At 38.2% G+C, this 24,641-nt stretch overlaps 1 protein-coding gene across 11 annotated transcripts in view; it reads left to right on the top strand.

The window, feature by feature from the left end:
• Positions 1 to 24,641, top strand: part of MGAT5 (alpha-1,6-mannosylglycoprotein 6-beta-N-acetylglucosaminyltransferase) — a 370,599-nt gene that overhangs the window by 322,687 nt on the left and 23,271 nt on the right. For all 11 annotated transcript variants that reach the window (XM_072613264.1, XM_072613259.1, XM_072613261.1 and 8 more), the window contains 3 exons: positions 12,732 to 12,878; positions 18,769 to 18,885; positions 22,332 to 22,406. In XM_072613264.1, the coding sequence (XP_072469365.1) occupies positions 12,732 to 12,878; positions 18,769 to 18,885; positions 22,332 to 22,406 (339 nt within the window). The remainder of the gene's footprint in view (positions 1 to 12,731; positions 12,879 to 18,768; positions 18,886 to 22,331; positions 22,407 to 24,641) is intronic.

Below are 24,641 nucleotides of genomic sequence, written 5' to 3'. Positions count from 1 at the left end.
GAGACTTAGTGTTGGAAAGTGATGTTATATAGGGGAAGCCAAATCACAAAGGGCCTTGAATGCCAGGCAGAGGTATTTGAAGTTTACCCATTAGGCAATAGGAAACCATTAAGAGTTTTTGAGCAGGAAAGTAGCAGCAGGAAGTAATAGTTTTTTGGGAAATTTGTGAGATTCTCACTGTCAGTTTAAGTGAGAGCCAATATTTCGCATTCTTCCCATCTCCTTGTTTACAGATAAACACAAAATGAGTTTAGGTGATTTCTAGGAAGCTGTTAGTTTAGCATTGACTGACAAGTAGTTTTCTAGATTAGTATTTGCTCACCATTTGCCAAGTCCTTAGAATACTAAAAAATGGCCAACCAATTGTCATTCATAAGTAGGAGGTGCAAGGGGATTTGAGAAAAATAATTAGTTTCCTTTTGCACCTCAATCAGTTTGTTCTGTGTATTTTATAAGGCATGAAAAAAAGTATTTCCTAAGTATATTCTCAGATCACTGTATTTAACTGCAAAGGGAACAACTATGTTAAGGCATTATGGTTCGAGGAGAAAAAATACACACTTTGGAGGCAGAAGAATGGTGCTCAGACCTGACTGTGTCATGCATTGTTTGTGTGACTTTAGGGACACAGGGAGATTAAATCTGTAAAACAAATGCTATTTTACTTGTTGGCCTCTGAGGCACCTTTGAGTTTTAGATCTGTCTTCCTATGATTCTGTGGCCCAAAGTCAATTGGGCATTGTCATTTACCTTCTTAACAAGATGTTGATATACATGTCCATAGTCTAGGGGGAAGAAATCCTCAAACTGAGGAGAGAGGGTGAATTGCCCCTGCGTTGCTCCCCTTTTCATATACATATGGGGAGACTGAGGCTCAGAGAATAGTGATTCACTTAATTCATATGATAATTGGTACTTGAACCCAACTATTTTGACTCTGTGCCCATATTGTTGTTATGTTTTCCTACCCATGCTTCGATTTTTCCATTTGTGAAAGGAAGATAATTTCCCCTTTTAGTGGTGAGTTCTTTAGATCCTTGGACAATGACACATTATATTCTCAGATTTGTTCTCATTAACACTTTGTTGCCCTAGGAAATAATTTTTCAGTCTGGCAAATATTCAAATAGTCTGCAAAGTCCAGAGAAATCCTGTGATTTTATTTTTGCCACTTGCTTTCATCAGGTACCCCAGGGCAGAGAAAGGTACAGTTTGTCCTGAGCTGAAATCTTTTGGATGAAGGTCCCAGCCCTTTTGTGGCAATGCTATTTTTACCATTTGTTTTGCTTTTGTACTTTTTTTTCCATACATGGCATGTTAGAAAAAGCTCATCCCCCTTTAAAATAACATTTGGCAGTGTAGTTGTTCAGTAGTGTGTCATTACTGTCTTTCACACCTCTATTAACTTCATGAATGTCTTATTCTGCCTCACACATTTAAAAAGAATGCTCACCCACCACCTCTGGCATCTATTTTCAGTCACTTGGTGGGGAATGGGCCAAAATAGAAACTATCCAAAGCCCAGGAGAGGACAATAGAGGGACCAGGAGAGATAGAAGTATTGTTGCCAGGACACCCTTGACACACAGGTGTGGCCAACAGAGCTGGACCATGAGAAGCAGGTAGTATTCGTTCTTGGAAATCAAATGCCTTTGTTTTATAGGACTGGTCCAGTTATGTATTGTTTCTTGATTTTCCTAGAGCAGGTCCAAATACTCTGAGTGGAATTATGGCTGACTCACTTAGTCACTGTGAAAGAAATCAGCCAGGGTATAGCTGAGATGATTTTTTGCACATGATGCCAGCAATAGCTAAAATGAATGAATCTTGAGTTTTGAAATAATGACACTAAAGACCAGTGGAGCTTTGCGTCTACAACCCATTCTGCCCATAACTTCTTCCTCTGCGTCTCCAGGCAATTTAAAAGCAATTTATTCTGATCCACGTTAGAGGTAGGGAACTGGAGGTGCAGGGAAGCAAATACTACTGGAATGAATGGAATCCCTCACTCTCTTCAGTTCCTCATTATTTCAAAAGGAAGTGAACCTACTACTCCTCAAGAGGTTTAGACCCATATAGAAATGACTGATGCTTAATCAGCTTCTGATTCATTATTTTTCATGATGAACCGTCTTCCTGCATTTCTGAACTGAGTGCAGGAAACCCTCTGTTCAGGAGAAATCTGTACCCTGAATGCCATTAGCCAAAGGGTGCATCATTAGCACTCTCAGGCTGTAAGAAGCAAGTGAAGACAAAATGTCTTTAGTGATATATTAAGTCTGAACCAAAAGAGCTGGGATATTTAGTGATTCTGAAGGACAGTCTTGACAGAGAAAGGAATTTTGATGGTTTAATTGCTTCTCAGAAATATACAGAAGGATAATTCTTAACACTAAAGTCCAATAGTACAATTCAAGCTAGGAAGTCACAATTCTATAGGATGGCCTTTGAAAGCATTTCCCCTGGTTCTTCCTGTTTTCCAATACAAACATATCTTTTTGTTATGTATCTAGCCATATTCCCTTCCTCTCCATTTCTCTGCTCTCCAATCTTGGTTTCACCTTGATAGGATCACCAACCCTTCTTAGAAATTAACTAGGGGGAGTGATATCCCACACTGTAATCCAGCAAACCAAGGAAGAATACTGGAAGATGCAGAAAAAAAATGCCTATAGAAAAATGGAAGGAAAAGGAAAGAAGCATTTATTAAGAGCTTATTATGTGCCAGACACTGAGCTGAGCACTTTACAGATACCTTATTTATGAAACCACAAGAGCTAGTCTCCATATCCTCAAATTTTAAGTTGTAGAGGAGTTACAGACCATGTTCTACAATTACTGTCTGTCTGGAGAAGGTGTCTTCCTGGGGATTTCCCTCTTCTTTCTGCATCACACTTAATTGTTTGTTTTCCACATGGAAACAGCTCCCTCTACAACTTGAGCAGGTCAGAGAGATGCGGTTTGATAATCAGTTATAGCTCAGCAGGACCCATGAGACATCTGTAAGCTTAGAAGACAAGATCTCTGCCCCTAGTTCAGCAGTTTTAACTTTTTTTTTTTTCTTGTAAGGGACCCTTTTGGCAGTCTGGTGAAACCTATAGAGGTTTCACTCAGAATGTCTTTAAAAGCATAAATTAAAGTACATAGGCTTACAAAGGAAACTAATTATATAGACAGTTTTGTGTGTGTGTATAGGTGTGTATGTATGTGTATATGTGCACACATATGCATGTGTTATGTATACATACATGAACGTGCATACATATATACACACATGTGTATACACACATATACACCCAAGGTCAAGAGCCCCAGGGTAAGAAATCTTGCCCTTAGTGCTTTCAGCAACTGTTCCTCACCAAACTAGATCCATGAGACAGGATGGTCATAGTGACATGAATCCAAAAGCTATTTAATTAGTATCTGCTTTGTGCAAGGCACTCTGATTTGCCCTGAGGGAAAAAGAAACATAATGAAGACTTGGTCCCTTACATTATGGAACTTATTCTATATTAGTCTATATTTATTCTGTATCTACTTATTTGTGTATTTTTCTTTCCCCCTAAAATGGCAGTTCTTTGTGAGTAAGGATTGTTCCATTTATTGAATTTCTATCCCCAGCACCTAGCATGGTGCCTGGTACAAAGTAGACACTTTGTGTTTCTTCATTGGATGATTGATCTAACTGGGGCGCTATGTCATACTGACAAATACACACTATAATGTAATAACTCTGCAATTCTGTAGTATGTGTTCAATAACAGCACAGTAGTTCTAACGCAGAACAGAATATGGTAGGGGTACAAGGGAGTGGCAGGCAAATATTAGGCCTGTGGAAAGAAAGGTTTTTACACTAAGAGAACAAGGAAGACTTTATGGAAGAAGCAGCATTTGATGATCTGGGTCTTAGAAGATAAATTCTAATTCAAAAAGTTCTAATTAGAACTTAGAAGATAAGTTCTAATTCAAAAAGTAAAGATACAGTAGGGAAGGGAAGGAATATACTGGATCAAAGAAGAAGTATGAGCATGAAGGCAAGCAAACATGTCAGCCAGGAATGGGTTCTTCACCCACTTGGCCAAGATAAGCTTTCACTGGATGAGTGTGTTGTGATTCAGTGATTGTCTATTTCTGACCAGAAATTTAGAGTATGTGAGCATTCAATCTCAATGACAATTTTATCCAGTTCCTTTCAGCTCCCTGGTTTTTTTTTTAGATTGGGCCCTTTCCTATTCAGATAACTATATTTAGCAGATTTCCTCTTAATGAATGATTAGCATTGTGACAGTTGACATTTCTAAGCTAGGCCCTTAGTATAAGGCACTTTACGAAGGACAACTGCTTTTTCAGGCCATGAGGTTTCCAGTTGGTGAAGGGTCTCCTGAATCAACATCCCCCTTTTTACCTGGTTCATTAAGAAGTCCCCTCACTCAATAGGATAAGACCCATTAATGATTAACAGTACTTACTGAACACTTGGAAAGAAATATAGGAAAGAAAAGAGTGTTTTATTGTAGTCTCTGGATTTTGTTTTCCACAATTTTAATTTGGCCACTTTGCTCTCCTCCTTGTCCCCAATTCTGAAATTAATGAATCCACTATGCAAGGTTTGCTGCTTTGTTTTCATCCTGGGGATTTCAAGTGACTGAAGTCTGGGGTTGGTTTTTCAAAGAGAATCCTAGACAGCTGAGTACAACAAGCTTGGCCTATCCCCAGTGGACTGATCTCTAGTAAAGGATCTGTGGTTTGGCAGTGACTTTAGCAGGCTTCAAACATAAATGATGCAAAATAATGCCTTTTGTCTTCCTAGCATATTTGGGGCCTTCTTGCTCTTCTGTGACATTACATTCTAAAAGAGTTTTTTGGAGATGAAATAGCCCAGCTGTCTAGCAGGACTTTCAGTTATTGTCACCTCTCCTTTCAGTGCTGGGTTCCAAAGGATAGGAGCATTGGGAGTCAGGGAGAATCTCACTGCCCCACTGTGCAACCTTGGGGCCTCATCACTTTCCTCCTTTGTAAAATGAGTCTAGTGGCTAGATTGGCTGATCTCTAAAGTCTCCTCAATGTAACATCCTATGACTCAGGTCATGTGCACCATAGACAGTGCATTAGTTTTATATGCATACTTAAGGTGGTTAGTTCCTGGCACTACCCTAGGAGCATGCCCTATTATCTATTTACACAACAGTTTTTATAGATATCTCTTGTAGGTAAAAGTGAGTAACAACTCACATTTATATGGTGCTTTGAAGTTTGTAGAGTGCTTTCCTCACTATGAAACTAGAGTGTCAGCATATTAAAAGAGAAGAAGCAAAGACCCACCAGGAACCTGTGACTTCTGTGTAGCATCTGAGAAATGAACTTTAGACTTGAAGTCAAGAGCCTCTCTGTTCACATGTTCTCTGCACCCTATGTCAGGTGCTCTTCCAGTTACACACCTTCCTCCAGGATCTTTGAAGTATGGGGCAGTTCATACTCAAGGCATAAAGAAATCACAAACGTATATTGTGAGGAACACTGAAGAAAGATATTCTCCTTGCTCCATACTCTCCCCACCTCCCTTGTATGTATAGCAAAGGCTAGATTTAGCATTTCATATAAAGCCCCGAGGAACTGTATGTAATCACATGAAGAGGAATCTGGACTTAGACTGTCATTAGCATACCAACTGTATAATCCCCTCACCAATTCAGACTTTCATGGCCTGAAAAAACTGATGTCCTCCCTAAAATTCCTTATACTAAGGGCCTTAACTCACATGGCAGTCTCATTCATTACAATGAAATGTTCTGAAGATAGTAATTTGAGGGAGAGTAGGCCCAATCAAAAAACCAAACAAACCAAGGAGTTGGTTAAAGGAATTGGTTAAAACTTCTCTTGAAATCACATACCCATAATATTCTAAATATCCAGTTAGAAATGAACAATTCGTAAGTCAGGATGCATCAATCAAGTGAAGTCCTTACCTGCTTAAATTAGCAACTTGGGCAAGTGGGTGAAAGCCCACCCCTCGCTGAGTGCGTGCCAGTCATGTTCTCCTGCCTCCACCCTTTTTGTATTTCCTATACTTAAAATGTCTTTTCTTGCCAGGGCTACCTCTCATCTTTGCTTAGTAGCTGTGTGCTTAGAAAGATGAAACTGATTATAATACTAGACTAAGCAGGTCAGAATTAGGAAAGTGAACATTTTTCAGACAACTTGTGCAGTATTTACCAAAGCACATGACAATTATTTGGGGGATTTTCTTCTGGTTTGGCTCATTCAGGCCAGCCCCCTTCCCTTTTCCTCTCCCACAACGTGAATGATTTCATAATTGAGTCCACAGGCTCTTTAAAAATCATCTTGACTTCTACTTAAGAGTCCAAATATTGTCTATGCCATTAAAAAAATACCACACCCAAACCTAAACTCTTGTCAGTTCCATTTCCCTCATCACGTAGAAAGAGTCCAAACCTGAGTAGTTTTTCTGAAATGTTTGTTCTTGTGCAGCCAGGTCCCAATAACATGCTATGAACGCAACGGATGGTACTTCATCTGTTTTCTATTGCTTAGGATTGGTTGGAAGATTTAATTTCATAGCATGTAAGGCCTCTATTTAGAAATGCATATTGAAGGAGTTTAAGGCGAGCAACCATAGAGATGTTTCTTCATCTGGAATATACTCATTAGATCCCAGACCTCTGAAGGGTAGAGATAACATAAATAAAATATGCTCAGTTTTTAGCTGAATAGGGAAGCTCAGCGGCCCCTGCACTTTAATGCATACTTGCATTTTTGTACCTTGGCTGTATGCTAAGGATGCTGAGGAAGTATGCACGTAGACAGGCAGTTAGGAGATTTCAGTTGCACATGGTCAGATTGCAAGCATGTGATAAAAGCCAAATGCATATGAAGGCTTATGAAATACCCTTTTGGATTCACAAATTGCCCAACCCAGGTGCCACTCAATATTTTGAAATTAGCTAGCTATGTGAACTTTGGCAAGTCCTTATGCTTCTCTGGGTTTTGCTTCCTAAAAATGTGAAATTCAGGGATTGGATTAGAGAGACTCTAAAGAAAAAGTCTTTTTTGACTTTTTTTGACTAGTTTTTCTGATTTTCTATGTTAACAGCCTGCAGTGACTTAAGAAGGATACTAGGCTGGAAATCAGGAGGCCTGGGGTTCTAGTCTATATTCTTTCATGAACTAGCTGTGTGACTATATTAACCATAACCCCTTTGAGCCTCTCTTTCTTCATCTGTAAAATGGGAACAAAGGGGGATTCAATAATTGTTAAATCCCCCTTCCCGCTCTACCATTCTGTGGTTGAGTGGTAATCACATGTGTTGTTTGACATCAATGGACCTGACTATTCCATTATTAAGGTCACAAATAATAGGGCGTATTCAGGAAGCAGGAAAAATAGTGAGCTGCTGGGAGGAATAACTTAAAACTCTTGTTTTGATGTTTCCAAGTAGTTTATTTCCTGTAACCTTAATTAGCACCATGAGAAAAATTGTTGAAGAGAAGTCGTGTGCTGTTGTTTAAGCTTTCCTTTAAATTGCCATGGTTTCTGTGAGTCAGTGAAAATATGTATTTTGTGGGGACTTGGTGACCAACACTCAGCAAAGAAGGTGGCACCAATTCAGATGTATTCAGATATAATTAAACCTAGGTCACATTCAAGTCCATTAAGCAACAGCCCCAAATACTTTTAATTAATGGGTTCAAATTGGTTGGTCATGGGAGCTTATTTAAAAAGAAAAATCATTCTATTTGATAGTCAAGCACTGTATGTCTTATCTGTTTTTCTCCAGGATTCTTATTTGCAATTCAGTGCAATGCAATTTGCGATGAAGGTTTCAACACATGCCCTTATTTACAGAGGTTATGAAGCAATAGGAACCTATATCTCTGACTCAAACCTTTGGGGACACAGTCTGAATCTTCTATCAGTCTCTATTACCAAGAATGTCACAGATCTAAATGACAGTAACAATAAACATTTATTAAAGCACATGCTTTGTGAGAGGCATTGTACTAGATGTTGAGGATTCAAAAACAGGGGAGAGGGGATCATATATCCCTTGCCTTCAAGGAGGCAATGAGGGGAATACAACATGCACACAAATACATGTTATATGAGGTAGAAAGTGAATGGGGCAAAGGGGAAATTCTCTTAAGGTGTTCTCTAAAGTTTTTTGGAAAGAGATAACCATTTTCTTCTTTTAACATATTTGTTTATTTTTAGTTTTCAACATTCACTTCCATAAGTTTTAAATTTTCTTCCCCTCCCCCCCCAAGACAACTTGAAATCTGATAATGGGCCCTACACATACATTCCTATTAACCACATCTTTGCATTAGTCTTGTTGCATAAGAAGGCATCATTTTCAAATGAGACAGAAGTTGGGGCCATGAAATCAAGTACTGTTTTATGGAGGAAGTGTCTTTTGAGCTAGACATTAAAGGAAGAGAAGAACTTTGATGGATGGATTTGTGGAAGTGATAGTGAGGGGAGGTGCTTTCTAGTCATGGGGGATGGTCTACATAAAAACATGGAGGAGAAAGATTACTCTTTCCATGGAGAATCAGGGAAGAAGAAGATATTGGATGAGATTGTGGAGCCAGAGGCAGAAAAGTAGAAGATGAGATCAGGAAACAGTTTGTTTCAGGGGTATTATGCATGAAGGGAGTAACAAGGCTTGATAGATAATGAGAAGGCATTGTACAGGGCCTTGGATGCCAGGCTACAGGTTTTGTATTTGGGGAACCGCTAAAAGTTTTTGAACAGAGGATTGACATACTGTCATTAATATAATTTTTGTAACTGTTTGACATGGGTTGGGGCGGGAAGAGACAGAAAGCAAGAAAACCAGTTAGAGAGCTATTACAATCATTCAAGTAGAGTATGACCCAGTGGTAGGCTCATAAATGTTTAATAACCATGTCTCCAAAAAAAACCCAAGATGAAGGAATGGCAAATTTTTAATTTTAATGTTCGTTATTAACATTTTCTCCATCGCTTAAGTCTACACAATCAAAACAATAAATCAAGACTTGATTTGTAGCACTTACTGATTTCTGCAGTGTGAATACTCACATTGATAATTTAAAAATTGGCTCTGAAGAGCCCATATCAGCTGTCTCCAGCACACCCCTAAATGTGACTTGTAGATGATTGGGAGCAGTGTGATCAGAGAGGAGAAAATAGATCTAAGCAGTAATAGAGGCAGAATTAATAGATGTTGGTATCTATAAGGGAAAGTTCAAGAAAGAGTTTTTGGCCCTAGGTAAATGTATATTTATGATACACACACAATGTTAGGAAGATAAGAAGGTTTTAGAGGTTAGTTGGTAAGTGAAATTTTAGATATTTGATATATGGTATTTAGATACATGAGGTGCTGGTGAGACAGAGATAGAATTGCCAGTAAGAAATACAGATCAGGGAAAGGATTGGATATATACAGATTTAGAAGTTGTATAAAAGTGATAATTCAATTTCAATCTTCAAGGGAGACAAAATACTAAGAGAGGACTAGGGCTTAAAATAGATCCTTGTGTGGGAATCCACATGCAAGTGATGGAGAGGTCAAGAGAAAACATGTAGGAACAACTGGAGAAAAACCAGAAGAGAATACAGAATTAAGGAGTAATAAAATATCAAAAAAGAGGAGGCAGGCAGAGGACTGGAAATAGGCCATTGGGTTTAATATGTAAAGGCCTTTCTAACTTTATAATGCTATGTTTCCTGTCACTTAACAAGTCAGACTTTGTACTATCAAATCTGTCAGAAAAGTGGAAATTCTCCCCAGGATATAGAAGCAAGTAACAGATACCCAAAGCTATCAAGAGTAAGAACCTTGGCTAGCTCTAGGACCTTAAATTGGTCAAAGAGAGAATGATTCTCCCTTCTCTTTACCAATACCTGGTATTTCCTTGAATTTTTTTTTCAGGTACATCATTTTCTCATGAATATACCCCCACTCCTAATGAAAGACAGTATAAAGATGCTAAGATGTGGCTAACCTGTAGAGGAAGAATCCATTGTTAGATCTTAAAGCCAAATCTGCTATAACATTTACTAAGTACTTGTGATATGCAAAGCACTGTGCTAGACCCTAGGGATAGAAAGATACCACACCAGCTCTTCTCCAAAGGGAGTGTGACAAGTTCACAAGGGAGAATGAGATAAATACTATTAGAAATTGGAGGAGGCTGAAATCATATTCACCAGAAGCAGTCAAGGTAGACTTGTTAAGGATGTACTGCCTGAGTTGGACTTTGAAAGAAGAGAGGGGGGAAATTGGAAGGGATAGGATGTTATTCCAGCTGTGGGGCAATGCTGTAAGTAAAGAAATAATAGCCACAGAGGTAAGGATGAGGATTGGTGGTAGAGTAGTGATGATATTTCTGAGCCAGAATGAATTTTGGAAGGCAGCAAGTGGAAACCCCTTATCTTTCAAAGGGAAGTAAGATTCAAAAAAGGTTGTAACTTTTCGAGGGTCATATAGTAGGTTGCAAAAGTAGATTTGAACTCAGTCTCTCTGACTATTAATCCAGTTTTTTCTTTCTTTCTTTTCTTCTTTCTTCCCCTCCTTCCTTCACTCCATCTTTCCTTTCTTCACTTTCTCCTTCCTTCACTTCCCCCTTTCCTTCCTTCTTTCCTTCATTCATTCCTGCCGTATTTACTAAGAAGGTATATCAAGGACACTCTCCCAAGCACCATCTTGGTCCCTTGAGAGTTCTTTGTATCATAACATTGCCTCCCTAGTCCAATAGTACTGAATTAGGGAGATTCCTGAAAGGTTTAAATTAAATGAAAAAGGTTGAGATCAGGTCAAGCTGGAAAGGACAACAGGTGCTGGATATTACAATGTCAAGATCGGGAGTTTATATTGTGTTTGGTAGGCAATGAGTTACCACTACAGAATTTTGAGTAGAAGAGTGACACGATTATTACAGAGTATTAGGAAGATCACTTCAGGAGTATCTCAAAGGATGACTTTGAAAGCAGATAAACAGGAATTATAGACACCAGTTAGGAGGCTATTAGTAGGGTGGACAAGAAGGGCTGAAAGTTCATGCTAAGGTGAGTGAGTGGAAGTGAAGAGGGGCTGGATGAGAGACGTAAAGATAGAAATGACATAATTAGCTGGGTTGGACCCCAAAAGTGAGAGCTTCCTCTCCCTGTTCAGAGACTATGTTTACATGTTTATACTCTTAGTATCTCCAGTGAAGGTCACCACTTACTTTATCCTATCTTTGGGGATCTTTGGGGAAAGGTGTAGTATCTCCCTATAACTGCAGTGTTAGGTATCCCCTTCCTTCAGGAAAAAAAAAGAATGTTCCATTTATGGTTGTAGACTAGCCATCACTTCTGAAAATTTGTAAAAAAAAAAAAAAAAAAAAACCTTGAAATTTTGCTTCTTTGCTCAACAAAATCCTAGGCTACTCCCATTATTCAAATGGAGCCAAATCACCTTTATGTCCACTTCTGGAATCTGATTGAGGATTGAAAGGATTCCAGATCCCTTGGTACTGTGGTGGGGTGAGGAGGTAGGAAGAAGACAGTTATTACTTAGAGCTTTTTTATTTAATCCATTCTGTTACTTCCCTGTTAAACCAGCTGTAGAGGCAGAAACGAGTAGGGGAAGAAGGAAGTCAGTGCATAAACGCAGTTCTAATTCAGCATCTATAACTCTAAGAGCCAGGAAAGTGAGAGGTTAGGTTCTTGGCATTCTCCATAGTTATTGCAAAAGCAAATGATCCCCCATGGAATGTGAGCTGTCTTAAGTTGATTTGCCTATGGGGACAACACAATGGGTTTGCTGATACCATACTTAATATTTATTGTTTGAGTACACTCCACACTGTACTTAGCACACTACCAAACTCTCCAGAGGGTAAGCCCTCACCATCTGGGAACTTAAATTCCTAAGGAGACAGTTAGACAGTAGAATCGGCTAGTGCCAATTAAATCCTATTTCATTTTGGACTAGGAAAAAACAATGCCAAGCTGCAGCATTATGTGACCCTCATTGTCCCTCTGTCTTAGCTCTGCTGAGGTCTGCAGACTGTCGTTCTGCTGCCATCTACCGTCTGCAGTAGGAAAAGCCCAACATTTTGCTTCAGCTGTGGGTACTGGCAGCTTTACTAATTTTACAAAGAATAATGCCTTCCCTTTTCTACCAACCCTCCTAAAAAAAAATAGAGTTCTGATGGTGTCCAGTGATGTAACCATTCTAAAAACCTGTGTCTTCCAGTCTGCCATCATGTGTTAGAATACTGTCATTCGAAATGTAATCAAGCTACCAAGTGACCTTCTGTGGCATCCCCCAACCCCCAGCATCACTGAAAGGCTCTGTTGTTTCATCCATTCAATGAAGAAACCCCCTGCTTAATTTGCCAAGAGTTTTCTTAGTCATGTTCTCTGGCCCATTACAGAAAGATTATTGTTGGACATTAGAACCTCCTCCTCCTCCCTCCCGCCAAGCTTATTCCTTCCCTTTTTTTCATGGAAGAAGAATATAGCGCATATTAATGACATTTCTAGAAAGCTTTGCAGTTGTATTTTTGCAGAGAGTTCAGTGGGAGTAGACACCTTTTCCCTACCTCTCACCTAAGATGTCTGTGGATGTCTTTCACAACTACCGCAAGCTCTGTGTTGAGAAATTTAAAGTAGTGATGACTCGTTTTAATTGAAGGACAACAATCCTGAATTGTGTGATTTTTCTTGTTTTTTGCAGTTGTTTGTCGGATTGGGGTTCCCATATGAGGGTCCAGCTCCCCTTGAGGCTATCGCTAATGGATGTGCATTCCTGAATGTCAAATTTAACCCACCAAAAAGCAGCAAAAACACGGACTTTTTTATAGGCAAACCAACCCTGAGAGAGGTAAGCATCTATCAAAACCTTAACCAAAAGACTGTAACTCTAGCCTAGTACTTCACCAAACATTATCCTTAGCCTTCTGATTACAGCAGGCTTCTCTAAGCAGGGGATGAAAAGCAAATGAAATTGATTAGCCAACATTTCTTGACCACTTGCTATGTGCAAGGCATCAAGTTAGGCATGTTAAGCTGTACAAAGAAAAATGAAGCACATTTCTTGCCTTCAAGAAGAAGCAGTGTAGCTGGTTGATGACATATTTGAGCGGTGACTACAAAGTGATGTGACTGATGTTTTTTAACAAGTCAATTATAAATGAATGTTCTCCCTTCAAAACAGTAATGTTGGGAGACTGTATTCAGTGATTCTGCCAGTGCTCAAAAACATTTTTAGAACTATTCTTTTGAGAAGAGAAAGGTCCTATTAGTCAGAGGGCTTTATGGTACAAGTGGCAACTGAGCTAGGCCTTCCTAGATAGAAGTAAAGTCTTATTGATGGTTTTTGATTTGACATCACAGTCCTATCTGGATATATCTATGTGTCTATCTATCTGTCTACTCCCCTCTGTAAACTTTTTCATGATAATAAACTATTAAAAATCAGTTCAAAACAAAACTAATGAATTGATTGCATCTGAGAGTATATAAAACATTCTACACCCATAGTTCTCTGCATCTCTACTCAAAGAGTCTACTAATGGTCATTCCAGTTAGTGTTCAGTTTCTTTAGTTCATTTATTGCTTTTATGTTCTCACTATATGCATTGTTTTCCTTTTTTCTGCTTACTTATCTCTGTATTTGTTGATACGTCTTCTGTGTTTCTCTGAGTTTCTTATATTCATAATTATACACAATCATAATTTCATTGTATTCATGTACCATGATTCATCAATAGCAACAAGGATGCATTTTCTTTCCAGCACTTTACTACCACAAAAAAAAAATACGCATATCTTTTTTGGTATCCTTATTGGTGTATCACAGGATAACTTTGAAAGTTCCATGTTGAATTATTATATACTTAAAAAGAAAATCAGTAGATCCCTAACCTCTCATCGGAGGTCTAGGTCTAGTCTTGCATCTCCAACTGCCTATTGAACATCTTAAACTAATTGTCCCTTAGACATCTTAAACTCAACCTACCAAGTACCCTCCACAGAAGAGATATTCATGGTTTCATGTACAATTCTCTCCTTTTTGCCAATGCATATTTGGAAATGCCTATTTTACATGGGAAGAAACAAATATTTATTAAATGCCTACTATGTTCCAGGCACTATACTAAGCATTTTACAAACATGTCTCATTTGAGCCTCATAACAACCCTGGTAGATAGGTGCTGTTATTTCCCCTTTACAGTTGAGGAAATTGAGGCAGACAGTTAAGTGACTTGCCTCGGGTAATATAGCTAAGACACACTAAGTGTCTTAATTAGCTGGGATGCAACTTGGGTCTTTCTGACATCCAGCCTAATGCTCTATATACAGTACCACACAGCTAAACTGTTTGTTAAGTTCAGAATTTTAAAAATAAAAAATAAATATATCTTTCATGGTAGCACATTCATCATTAACAGTGGGTTTTTGGAAGTGGCCAAATTGGCTTTTGGAGCCAAGCCTAGTGAATTAAGCACGTGATCAAACGGGTTAGTGTGATTTAAGTAAGAAATAAGGGTGATCTCCTGGTGTGGCTCATCAGCTGTCCCTGAAGTAAGTCTAAGAAAGATATTCCTGATTGAAGCAAATGCCTGTACCATATATGCTGGTATAAAAATAAATCTCAGCCCTAAATGGTCATAACTCATACATAGGAAAAATTGGGCTTTGAAAATAACTCATTAGCTCACATCTGTGTAGTGTGTTAACATTTAAAAAGCCCTTTTTTCTTAAGAATCCTATAAAGCATGTATGTGGTACAAGGATTACTATTTATTATCTTTTTGAAGGTGAGGAACTGATTTTCAAACATTATAAATAACTCAGAAATAATAAGCAACTTCCCTAAGGTCATATGGTTAGTAAATGGTGAAGACGTAACTCAGGTCATCTGACCCAAAGTGGTCTGTTTTTATATTCAACCCTTCTTCTGTAGGTCTGGAAAAATAGCAGAGGAGAATCAATTCTGAGAATGCTAGAAGAATATGAAGGGACCAGGCTGTGAAGGGATTTTAAAAGTCAAAGAGAATGTTATATTTGATGCTGGATACTGGATAGAGTGTTTAAGAAGTGAAAATGTTTGGAGGGTAGGGGAGATAATGAATTCTAATTTGGTCAGTTTAAGTTTGAGCTACCTAAGGGCTATCAGTTCAAGATTTCAGGAGAGAAGTTACGGCTGAATGTATAGATCCTGGAATAATCTACATAGAGAAGATAATTAAACCCATAAGAGCAGAGGAAATCACTAAGTGAGATAATATAGGAGGAGAAGGGAAGAGAACCTAAGACATGGTGTGGGGGAAATGCCCATGGTTACTGTCCATGCTAGTAAGTCTTAATAAATGCTTGTTCCCTTTCCTGTTCTTATTCTTTTAAGTAAAGTTAGGCTAATAGCCTGGAAATTTTTCATACTTCTCTCCTCTTCTGTGGGTTTCTGACCTGCAGAGAATGATACAGATTAATTATGGGTTGAAATGAGACTCTTGCAATTATTTATTAGACACTTTCTGAGTTTTGTTAGTTGATCTTTGATCATGGAGAACTGGAGATATATGAAGTATTGAAGGACAAATATACTAGTTTTCAAGAAAAGGGAAATTTGCACATTATCTGATAATGAGCTTAACTTCAATTCTTGGACAAAAATGGTGAGATAAAGTTGTGTGATAGGATAGTCAGGTTGATTTGAAAGTGGTTGAATATTTGGACCAAAAAGTGATCAAGAATGTGCTCCATGAACTGTACTTGACTCTATGTAGTTTTGCTTTTTTTCATTGAGTTTGATAAAGGCATGAATAACATGCTTATAATTTTGGTGGGAAAGGATAGCTAATAAATTGGATTTGAGAAGACAGTATCCGAATAGATCTAGAATGACTAGAATGTTGGACTAATTCTAGTAAGATGAAATTGAATAAGGGTAAAAGGAGAAGGAAAGAGAATAAACATTTATTAAGCACTCACTAAATGCCAAGCACTAGGCTATTAGCTTTTTAAATATTATCTCATTGGATCCTTGTGACAACCCTGGAAGGTAGGTATTTTACATTTTACAGATGAGGAAATTCAGACAGAGATGAAGTGACTTGCCTAGGGTTCCATACCTAGAAAAGTGTCTGGTGCTGGATTTGAACTTGAGTCTTCCTGAATAATATCTAGCAGTTTCATATGGTACTTACCCTGTGCCAGGTACTATGCTAAGTGCTTTACAAATATCTCATTTGATCTTTATAACAATCCTAGGAAGTGGGTGCTATTAGTATCCTCATTTTACAGATGAAGAAACTAAGATAGAGCGAGGTTAAGTGACTTACACAACTAGTAAGTGTCTGAGGCCAGATTTGAATTTAGGTCATCCTGGTGGAAGGGCACAAATATACTTCATAAGTTCAAATTGAGGCAGGCCTTGTTCACCAGCAGTTCATATGCAAAATATGTGGGGTTTCAGGTTGGTAGAAAGCTGAAGAAGAGTCAGTAATTTGATATGACAGCCAAGAAAGCAAATTATCTCCTAGGCTACCTTGAGAGGCATCATGTCTGTGACTAGGGAGGTTATAATCCCACTGTATTCTGCCTTGATCAGACCACATGTGGAATGCTATTTTCAGTCTGGATGCCACATTTTAGGAAAAATTCTGATAAGCTAAGGAATATCAAGGGAAGGGCAGCTAGAATGGTAAAGGGCCTCAAGTTTACATTGTATAAAGATCACCTGAAGGAATTGGGGATATTTATGCCACGGAAGGAACTAAGATCTACCTTCAAGTCTGGTAGCATCTGGAAAAGAGGTTAGATTGGTTCTAATTGGCTCCAAAAGGCAGGAAAATCATCATCGTAATAATAAAGCTTCATAAAAGGAGAATTGGCTGCCTGTGGAAGTAATAGGTCAAGGCTAGATGACTTCTCAGAAAGGTTTTATGTTCAGGTAGAGGTCAATAAACATAAGGCACCTATCATGTGCCAGGCACTATGCTGCCCTCTGAGATCCTTCCCAACTCTGAAGGTCTGTGATTCTGTGAGTTCTGTGTTCTGGGTCCTTGAGGATACAAATAATGATAAGATATGGTCCCAATCACCATGGAATTCACAGTCTAGTAAGATACATAAGCTTGTATGTTGATAAATATCATAGGGGATTGGAATAGTACTTATGATTTCAATTGTATAGGGAACTCCCAGATGAGAAAACACCCTCTAACCTCTACAACTAAGTGACTTGCCTGAGGTCCCCCAGCCAGTTGGTATCAGAGGCAGTTAGAAAGCTAAGTACAAAGGAAATGTTAAGCCATTTGAGAAGATACATATAAAGGACCATGGGGACTCAGAGAAGGAAAAGATCACTCAGCCTTGAGAGATCAAAAGTTTTCTTCTCTTCTTTGTGATTTCAAACACTTAAGTGCTTATTGGCATAGTATAGAACATTGTACTGGGCATTGAGAGAGACAAATTAAGTAATTCATGGGATTTTTTGCCCTTCATGGAGCTTTCTTTTAGTCTAGTTAGAGGACTTTGAAAGTGGCCAGATGTATATCTTCTGCACTGTTCGTAGGATAGGAACAAAATAATCATTCCTGGAAGACACAAGAATATTCTGTTATTACTGGAGTGACTGGGAACTGGATGGATTGAGTCAGGGAAGACTTCTTGGAGAAGGTGAATCCTGAGCAGATTTTGGAAAGAGGAGAGGGACACATTAGGACTGTGGCAGGAGGCTAGTATTAATAGTCTTGGCACCAGGGGCCAGTGTCTTATGCTTGTTCCCTTGGCTTGAATAAGGATGGTGCAAGCCTTTGGTATAGTGGGAAATGTAGAGTAGAAGACATGGCAGAGATAGGAGATTGCAATGAATTCTTTCAATCGATATTTATGTATGATTTTTTTAAAACACTGTGCAGACCAAACAGGTTTTGCCTAAAAGATTAGGAAACCTAAATGTGAAGAAAGACAAGCTGGCTAGACAAATATACCTATTGTAAAGTATCTTTGCAGGCCAAAAAAGGATTCGTAGTGAGAAATAGTCTAACTTAGTGCTCTGGGCCAAATTAAGTTATTAATACCTAGAGGATACAACAACTATATATTCCCTAGGTCCCTTATAGAACTATCACATTGTCAGCACTCATTAACTAGAAAAACATCATATTAGCATAATTCTTATTCTCCAGATCAGTCCAAAAACTTGTAAGGTATCTTCCTGGTCTTATTTTTTTTTTCTTTTTTCTCTGCTTTTTAGCATTACTCATATTTTTGTAACATTCAAACCTTGATTTTTATCATAAGCCTCCCTTCTGTGCCTACTTGACAGTCTAAGCTGCTGTTTAATAGATACTGGCTGATATAGGTGATATTCAGTGATGGATGGTGTGTGGCAGGCTATTTTATTTTCATCTTTTGGCGGGGTACTGTTATATCTTCCATCTTACTCCGGAAGTGACACACCATTTCCTGTCTCCAAATGGGCTTCGTAATTTGTTCTTAGCCTTGAGGTCATCCCTATTTAATTGTTATGTTGGTGTTTAGAAGGCTTAAAACCAGTTGTGGGGCAGGTGGAAGGGGAAAAGAGGGTGGGATGTGAATGGAGGTTCCTTTATTTTCTCGTTTGTTTTTAATACTCAGAGAGTGGTCTGTTACTTGCACCAGTACAACTCAGTACCATAAAAGGCACAAAAACCAGTGTCTGGCACAGAAAGGGAAATATCAGTTGCATGATGATCATGTATTTGGTTTTGTTTCTTTTTCAGCTAACTTCTCAGCATCCTTACGCTGAAGTTTTCATTGGGCGACCACATGTCTGGACCGTGAATCCAACTGATCATCGTGAAGTAGAGAATGCAGTGAAAGCAATTTTAAATCAAAAGGTTAAAAAAAAACTACATTCATTTTTTCCATGTATAGCATGAACCAGAAAATGTTGTGGGTGCTGATTTGGCAGTCATCCTAAATGCTTTGTTTTCCTAAGTCAAACTTTAGCATTGCGCCTTACCACTAAAGATAGACAAATCGATCTAACCTATAGGATTTGATTTGACAAGGGAGTTTCCCACATTATCTATGAAATGAAAAAGAATAGGCCACAATTTCACTTGGTTCTTATTCCATTAGAAAGCTCTGAAGGCAAAAGATAGAAGACGGGCCTAGAACCACGGCATGTGCCCATGATAAAGAGATAAGAAAAAGTAATCAAGGAAATGCTCGAAAATGGTTTTTTTTAATAGCAACTCATTCTTACCTTAGTGCTGTTCAAATTATAAATTGTATAGTACTATATAAAGAAACTATTAGTTACTGTGCTAAATTAATATGTATAAGATAAGGTTTCCCTGTTAGACCTAATTAGAAGATTGGAATTCCAATTAAGTGGCAATAATTTTTTTTCTTATTTAGGAAATTACATTGCGTATGTCCTTTGGCTTTCTCCAAACTGTGTTATGCCGGTTAAGAGAATCTCTGTAAGGGCCATGTACCTGAAGTATTTTACTGTAGAGTTAACCTTTTGTCAGTCTTCTGTTTCAGTGCTCAGGGCATCAAATTAGTTTAGGTGGTGCAGTGGATAGAATGCTGAACCTGAAGTCAGAGGACTCATCTTCTTGGGTTCAAATCCAGCCTTAGACACTTACTAGCTGTGTGACCCTGGGCAGGTCACTTAATCTTGTTTGCCTCAGTTTCTCCATCTGTAAAATGAGCTAGAGAAGGAAATGGCAAACTACTTCAGTATCTTTGCCACGAACACCCCAAATTGGGTCTCAAAGAGTCAGACACAATTGAAACAGCTCAACAACAACCACAAGGCATCCCACATTAATAGTTGAGCACAAAGTAATATTGCCCTTGCCCACTATTGCCAGGCACTCTACAGTAGGTAGAATTGGAGCCAAAGTAGCATTTCAGACCCTCTTTTCCCAAAATATTTTCCTTCTATTTCTCATCATATTTCTCCATTTAAAAATTGCTCCCATTGATTATGGAACTTTTTTTGGTGTTAAAGGGCCCCCATATTAAATGTGATTACACCTGCTTGGGAGTTGATAATATAGTGAATTATCAGACCTAGGCTGATCCCTCATCATGGAATGCAGGAAACCAGAGTTCTAGAAGGCTGTAAGTTTGAGAAAGCCTCAAAATTCTGGAAGGGATTCAAGTGAGTCCCAGAAATAGACTTTGTTTACTCCCTAAGGCTCAGTCTCCTCATTTCAGCTCAGCACAGCTCAGGTTCATTCCTAGATTAGTCAGAGAATGATAAACTTTTTCGGTTACATCAATTCTTAGAGACCATGTACAAAGTTATACAGGGATTAAAATCTACTTTAGTGGAGGAATTGCCCACCCTGATGCAATCACATCACATTGAGATATGGAAGAAGTTATCAGCTAATGAGCTAGTGGGCATGATATGGTGGGTAAAGAACTGGGCTTGAAACCAGAAGGCTCTGGGTTCAAGTATCATCTCTGACACATCCAGGCTGCATGACTTTGGGCAAGGTACTTGATCTCTCTAACTTTCTGACCAGAAGTTGCCAAGAACTTGGTGACCTGCGGAGATGGAGGGGATTTCCTCACCTAGAGTGAAATCAGGAGGCTAGTTCTTAGCATTATCAACGAATACCATTGGGGATTAGCTGTCACTTATTGGAAAGTAAGACTTTGTAGGTCCAAAGAGGTTCCTATGGCAGAGAGCAGTGGATAGAGGTGCTGGTAAAAATTCCGTGAGATTGAGTAGATCCCTGAAAAAGACTATGTCAACCTGAGAGGAATGTTGAGAAGTGGGAGAAAAATCTCTTGCATTTGCCTGATGCTTCTGCTAACCAGTTGTGACCAGCAGCTTGGAAGGCCTGGTTCCTGGAGAATGACTTCTTTAGGCTACAGTTGAGCTAACTGCATAGCCCTTTGGTCTGTTGCAGGTGATATCAATATATTTCTGTTTCTCCAGAAAGATGGATCTCCTATAGAGCATCATCATTGGCATGCCTAGATCCCTCTCCAAAGGAATGTACTTAATATGTTCAACAATTTCAGGAATAAATGACACTTTTTGTTTTTGCTTGATGGAAAAATTGCTACAGTTAAGAGCATTTAATACATCATATTGGCAGTTCATGTACTCTCATCATGTTTGCTAGGCTAGGGCTTCATTTGGGTAGAGAACAGTAAAAATAGTTCTCAGATTTAGTTTGTCAGAATAAGTCTTTTGAGTTAATAAACTCCCTTTTCACTTCCGTGTGCCCTTTGGGATACGATGGAGAAAAGAATTCTGTTTTTTAGAGCTTGTTTTAGGCCCATAACTAGATTTGCTGGCCACATGGAAGGTGGTTTTTATCAGTTTGTCTAGCTGTAGAAAAAAATATTGCCCACAGCAAAATGTGCTAAAACCTGTGAGTGAGTGAATGAGTCCTCTATTACAGAGACTTTTTTTTGATCCTTTGTATGAACCTCTTAGTAGACATCTGTTGGAATGTGAGAAGTATAAGTGGCTGACAGTGAAATGTAAATACAAATTCTTTAAAAGAACATAAAATGTAATAGTTAATGTGAAAGACCATCTCTGTGGAGAGGACATTTTAAAAGACTTGTAGAAATAATAGAATATCTTCAAAGTACTTTGAACTCTTCAGAGATACGTACTCTACAAATAGGAGTTCTGCTATGAAAATCCTTGGTTTGATCCCACAGTACTTAGATACAGTTCCTATATTCACGCTACTTCCTCAAACCACTACCAAACATACAGATTAGTGTTACTGATAAATATTACATGCTGCATATAGGGGAAAAAATGTTGTATTTGGTCATGATTCATCCCTCCAACAAACACTATACTATGAATTATGGTTATAAGTTAAGGACATTTCATGGGTAGCATAATGTACTAATACAAGACCATGAAAAGTAAGGAAACTCAAGTTTGACCTAGTTTTATTGCAGCATTGTTAATAGTCTGAGAATTACCATTATAGGGTTGGTCCAATTTTCTGTCCTACAAATTGGCCATCAAGATGTGATGTAAAAGCTACAAGGTCTTGGGTAGAGGCACTAGAATTTGTCCTTCTGTCCTGGTTATGTAAGACTTATTAGGGCATCTGGAGTGGGAACAACAATTGAATTCCCTGGTTGTTTAGTTTGGAACTTAGATTTTATTAAGGTTCTGAAATGGACAAAAATCATAAATCTTCTTTAGAACATCATGACTGTCATGTCAGAAGCAACAACTGATAGACATAATTTAACCCAAGCTTACTGCTCATTTAGCAGAAAAATCAGTGAGTAGTGTCCTCCTTCTCCATAGAAATAATGTGTCCTGTTTCAACAGATTGAACCTTATATGCCATATGAGTTCACATGTGAAGGGATGCTGCAAAGGATGAATGCATTTATTGAAAAACAGGTAAGTCTCTTTAGAAATATCTCTTTCCTGTTAGTTGTACTGTTTAATATAACCTCAGGTACAGGGTTTTCAAGAACAAAGAAAACATGTTAGTAATTCTGTTGCTGCTCTAATGACCAGAGAAAATGAATGGATGGTTTATTGAAGCTAAAAGTGAGTTTTCTGGTAATTATCCAAACAGGTGATTTTTCCCACATTGTGAGGGTTGTTGTTTTGTTTTTTTTTTAAATAACATCTATAGATTACTCCTAGGGATAGGGATAGGGACTGGGGCTGTACCTGTATCTGTCATTTCACTAGGAGAGAGAAATCCTACATGAGGAAATTCTCATAACCAATGGATGTCAGTGCCTTCTCTGCTAAGACTCCTAGTCTAAGAGCTGGGATTCTTATTTCTGTGGGGTGTGGACCCCTTTGGCAGTTCGGTAAAGTTTATAGACCCTCCCCTTCTCAGAATCATATTTTTAATTGAATAAAACAAAAACCATAAAATTACAAAAGAAACCAATTATGCTGAAATACAATTATCAAAATATTTATTTTATAAAATGAGTTAGCAGATCCCAGATCTCCTATCTTAAAATGTTGCCTGTCTTAAAGAGGGAAAATCAGAATAGGAACAATTAAGAAAATGATAAACTTGTTTTGTTGTTTATAAAAGTAGCTAGATGATACAGTGGATATAGCACTTGGATTTGGAGACAAGAAAGTCTGAGTTCAAATTTTGTCTCAAATACTTACTAGTTATGTTTCCCTGGGAAAGACATTTAATGTCCCTCTGCCTCAGTTTCCTTATCTGTAAAATAAGGGGAGTTTTAATAACACCTACTGCCCAGGTTTGTTTTGAGGATAAAATGAGATAATATTTGTAAAGTGCTTTTTATACCTTTAAGTGTTTAAGTGTTAATCCTTTAACGTCATCATCATTATATAAGGACACTAGAATGAACTACTGAAGGACAATATGTAGCTTGACATGGGCCCTGGATAGTTGAGTAATTTTCCAGTCTAAAAGAGGAAAGGGACAGGAATGTGATCCAGATTATCTTTCAAAAGAACTCTCAAATTTAATGTTCCCTGTGATTCTGTTAAAGACTAAGAAGCTTAGAACCCTCAGTCAGCCAATAAGGGATCATTAAGCACTTACAGAAAGATAAGGGTTAAGGCAAGACAGTAATGTATTCTATGGGTTCTGCCTAATATAAATGGGGTCAAGTGAATATGGATTTATTTATCAAATTGCAGAATTATGGCACTATTGTGTTATCCATGAAACTTGACTGAGAATTTTTTAAAAAACAAATAAACAGAAGTTCTATCTTACATAACAGATAGTAAACTTGAGGAATTATTACCTGAAGATATGATGCAAGTAGAACATGGAATTTGCATACAAAAAAAAGATTTAGATAATGTTTGGAATGGGTTCTAAAATGAATTTAGATCTAGCTCTAGAACAGGTTACTAAAGAAAAGTGAGGGTGTCCTGGGACATATCCTTAACTTTGTGATTTTTATATAAAAGGGGACAGCCACACCCTCGTATCAGCCATTGGCAGAGGCTGAATAATCATAACTCATTTATACAGAACTTTAAGACAATGCAAGTATGATTATTCCCATTTTTAAAATGAGAAAACTGAGACTGAGACATTACGTGACTTGCCCATGAGCGCATAGCTAGTAAATATCTGAGACAAGTTTGGAACCAAGGCATCCAATGATGTTTCCACTATCCCATGCTACCTTCCCAAACCCTGTCCATTTGTAGTTGTATGGAGCCTTAGACTATCTTGGGATGATATTTCCAACATTCTTATTTTTCTTGCATTAGTAACAGTGCTAAAATCAGAGAAAACCTTGAGATACCATTCAAGTAGTTATTGACTCTTGATTCCTGTAGCCTAGGGACTAGAAGGAAACCATTCTCCCAACCCTACCCCAAGTACCCTCCTGGTAGAGATGTTAATGAACCATAATGTCCCAAGTAAAGCAGCAGGAGGGGAAAGAAGAGCAAAAACTCTAGTTTATAAATGGGATAATCAGCCCTCAAATAATCAAAAGTAGACTAGGGTATATTTGAGCTTCAATTGAAGTTGTCCTGTTGCTAGGGGAAAAAAGTCATAATTCCTCTAAACTGTAAAGAGGGATGAAGATGGAGAGAGACAGAAACATTCAGACTCATGAACCCCTAGGAAAGCTTGGTACCCTGAGGAGGTGAATGGAAGATTAAAGG

The sequence above is a fragment of the Notamacropus eugenii genome, chromosome 5 (genome assembly GCF_028372415.1).
Source record: "Notamacropus eugenii isolate mMacEug1 chromosome 5, mMacEug1.pri_v2, whole genome shotgun sequence".
Lineage (NCBI taxonomy): Eukaryota > Metazoa > Chordata > Mammalia > Diprotodontia > Macropodidae > Notamacropus > Notamacropus eugenii.
Note: the sequence above shows the minus strand (reverse complement) of the source record. Positions and strands in the feature narration are given on the sequence as shown.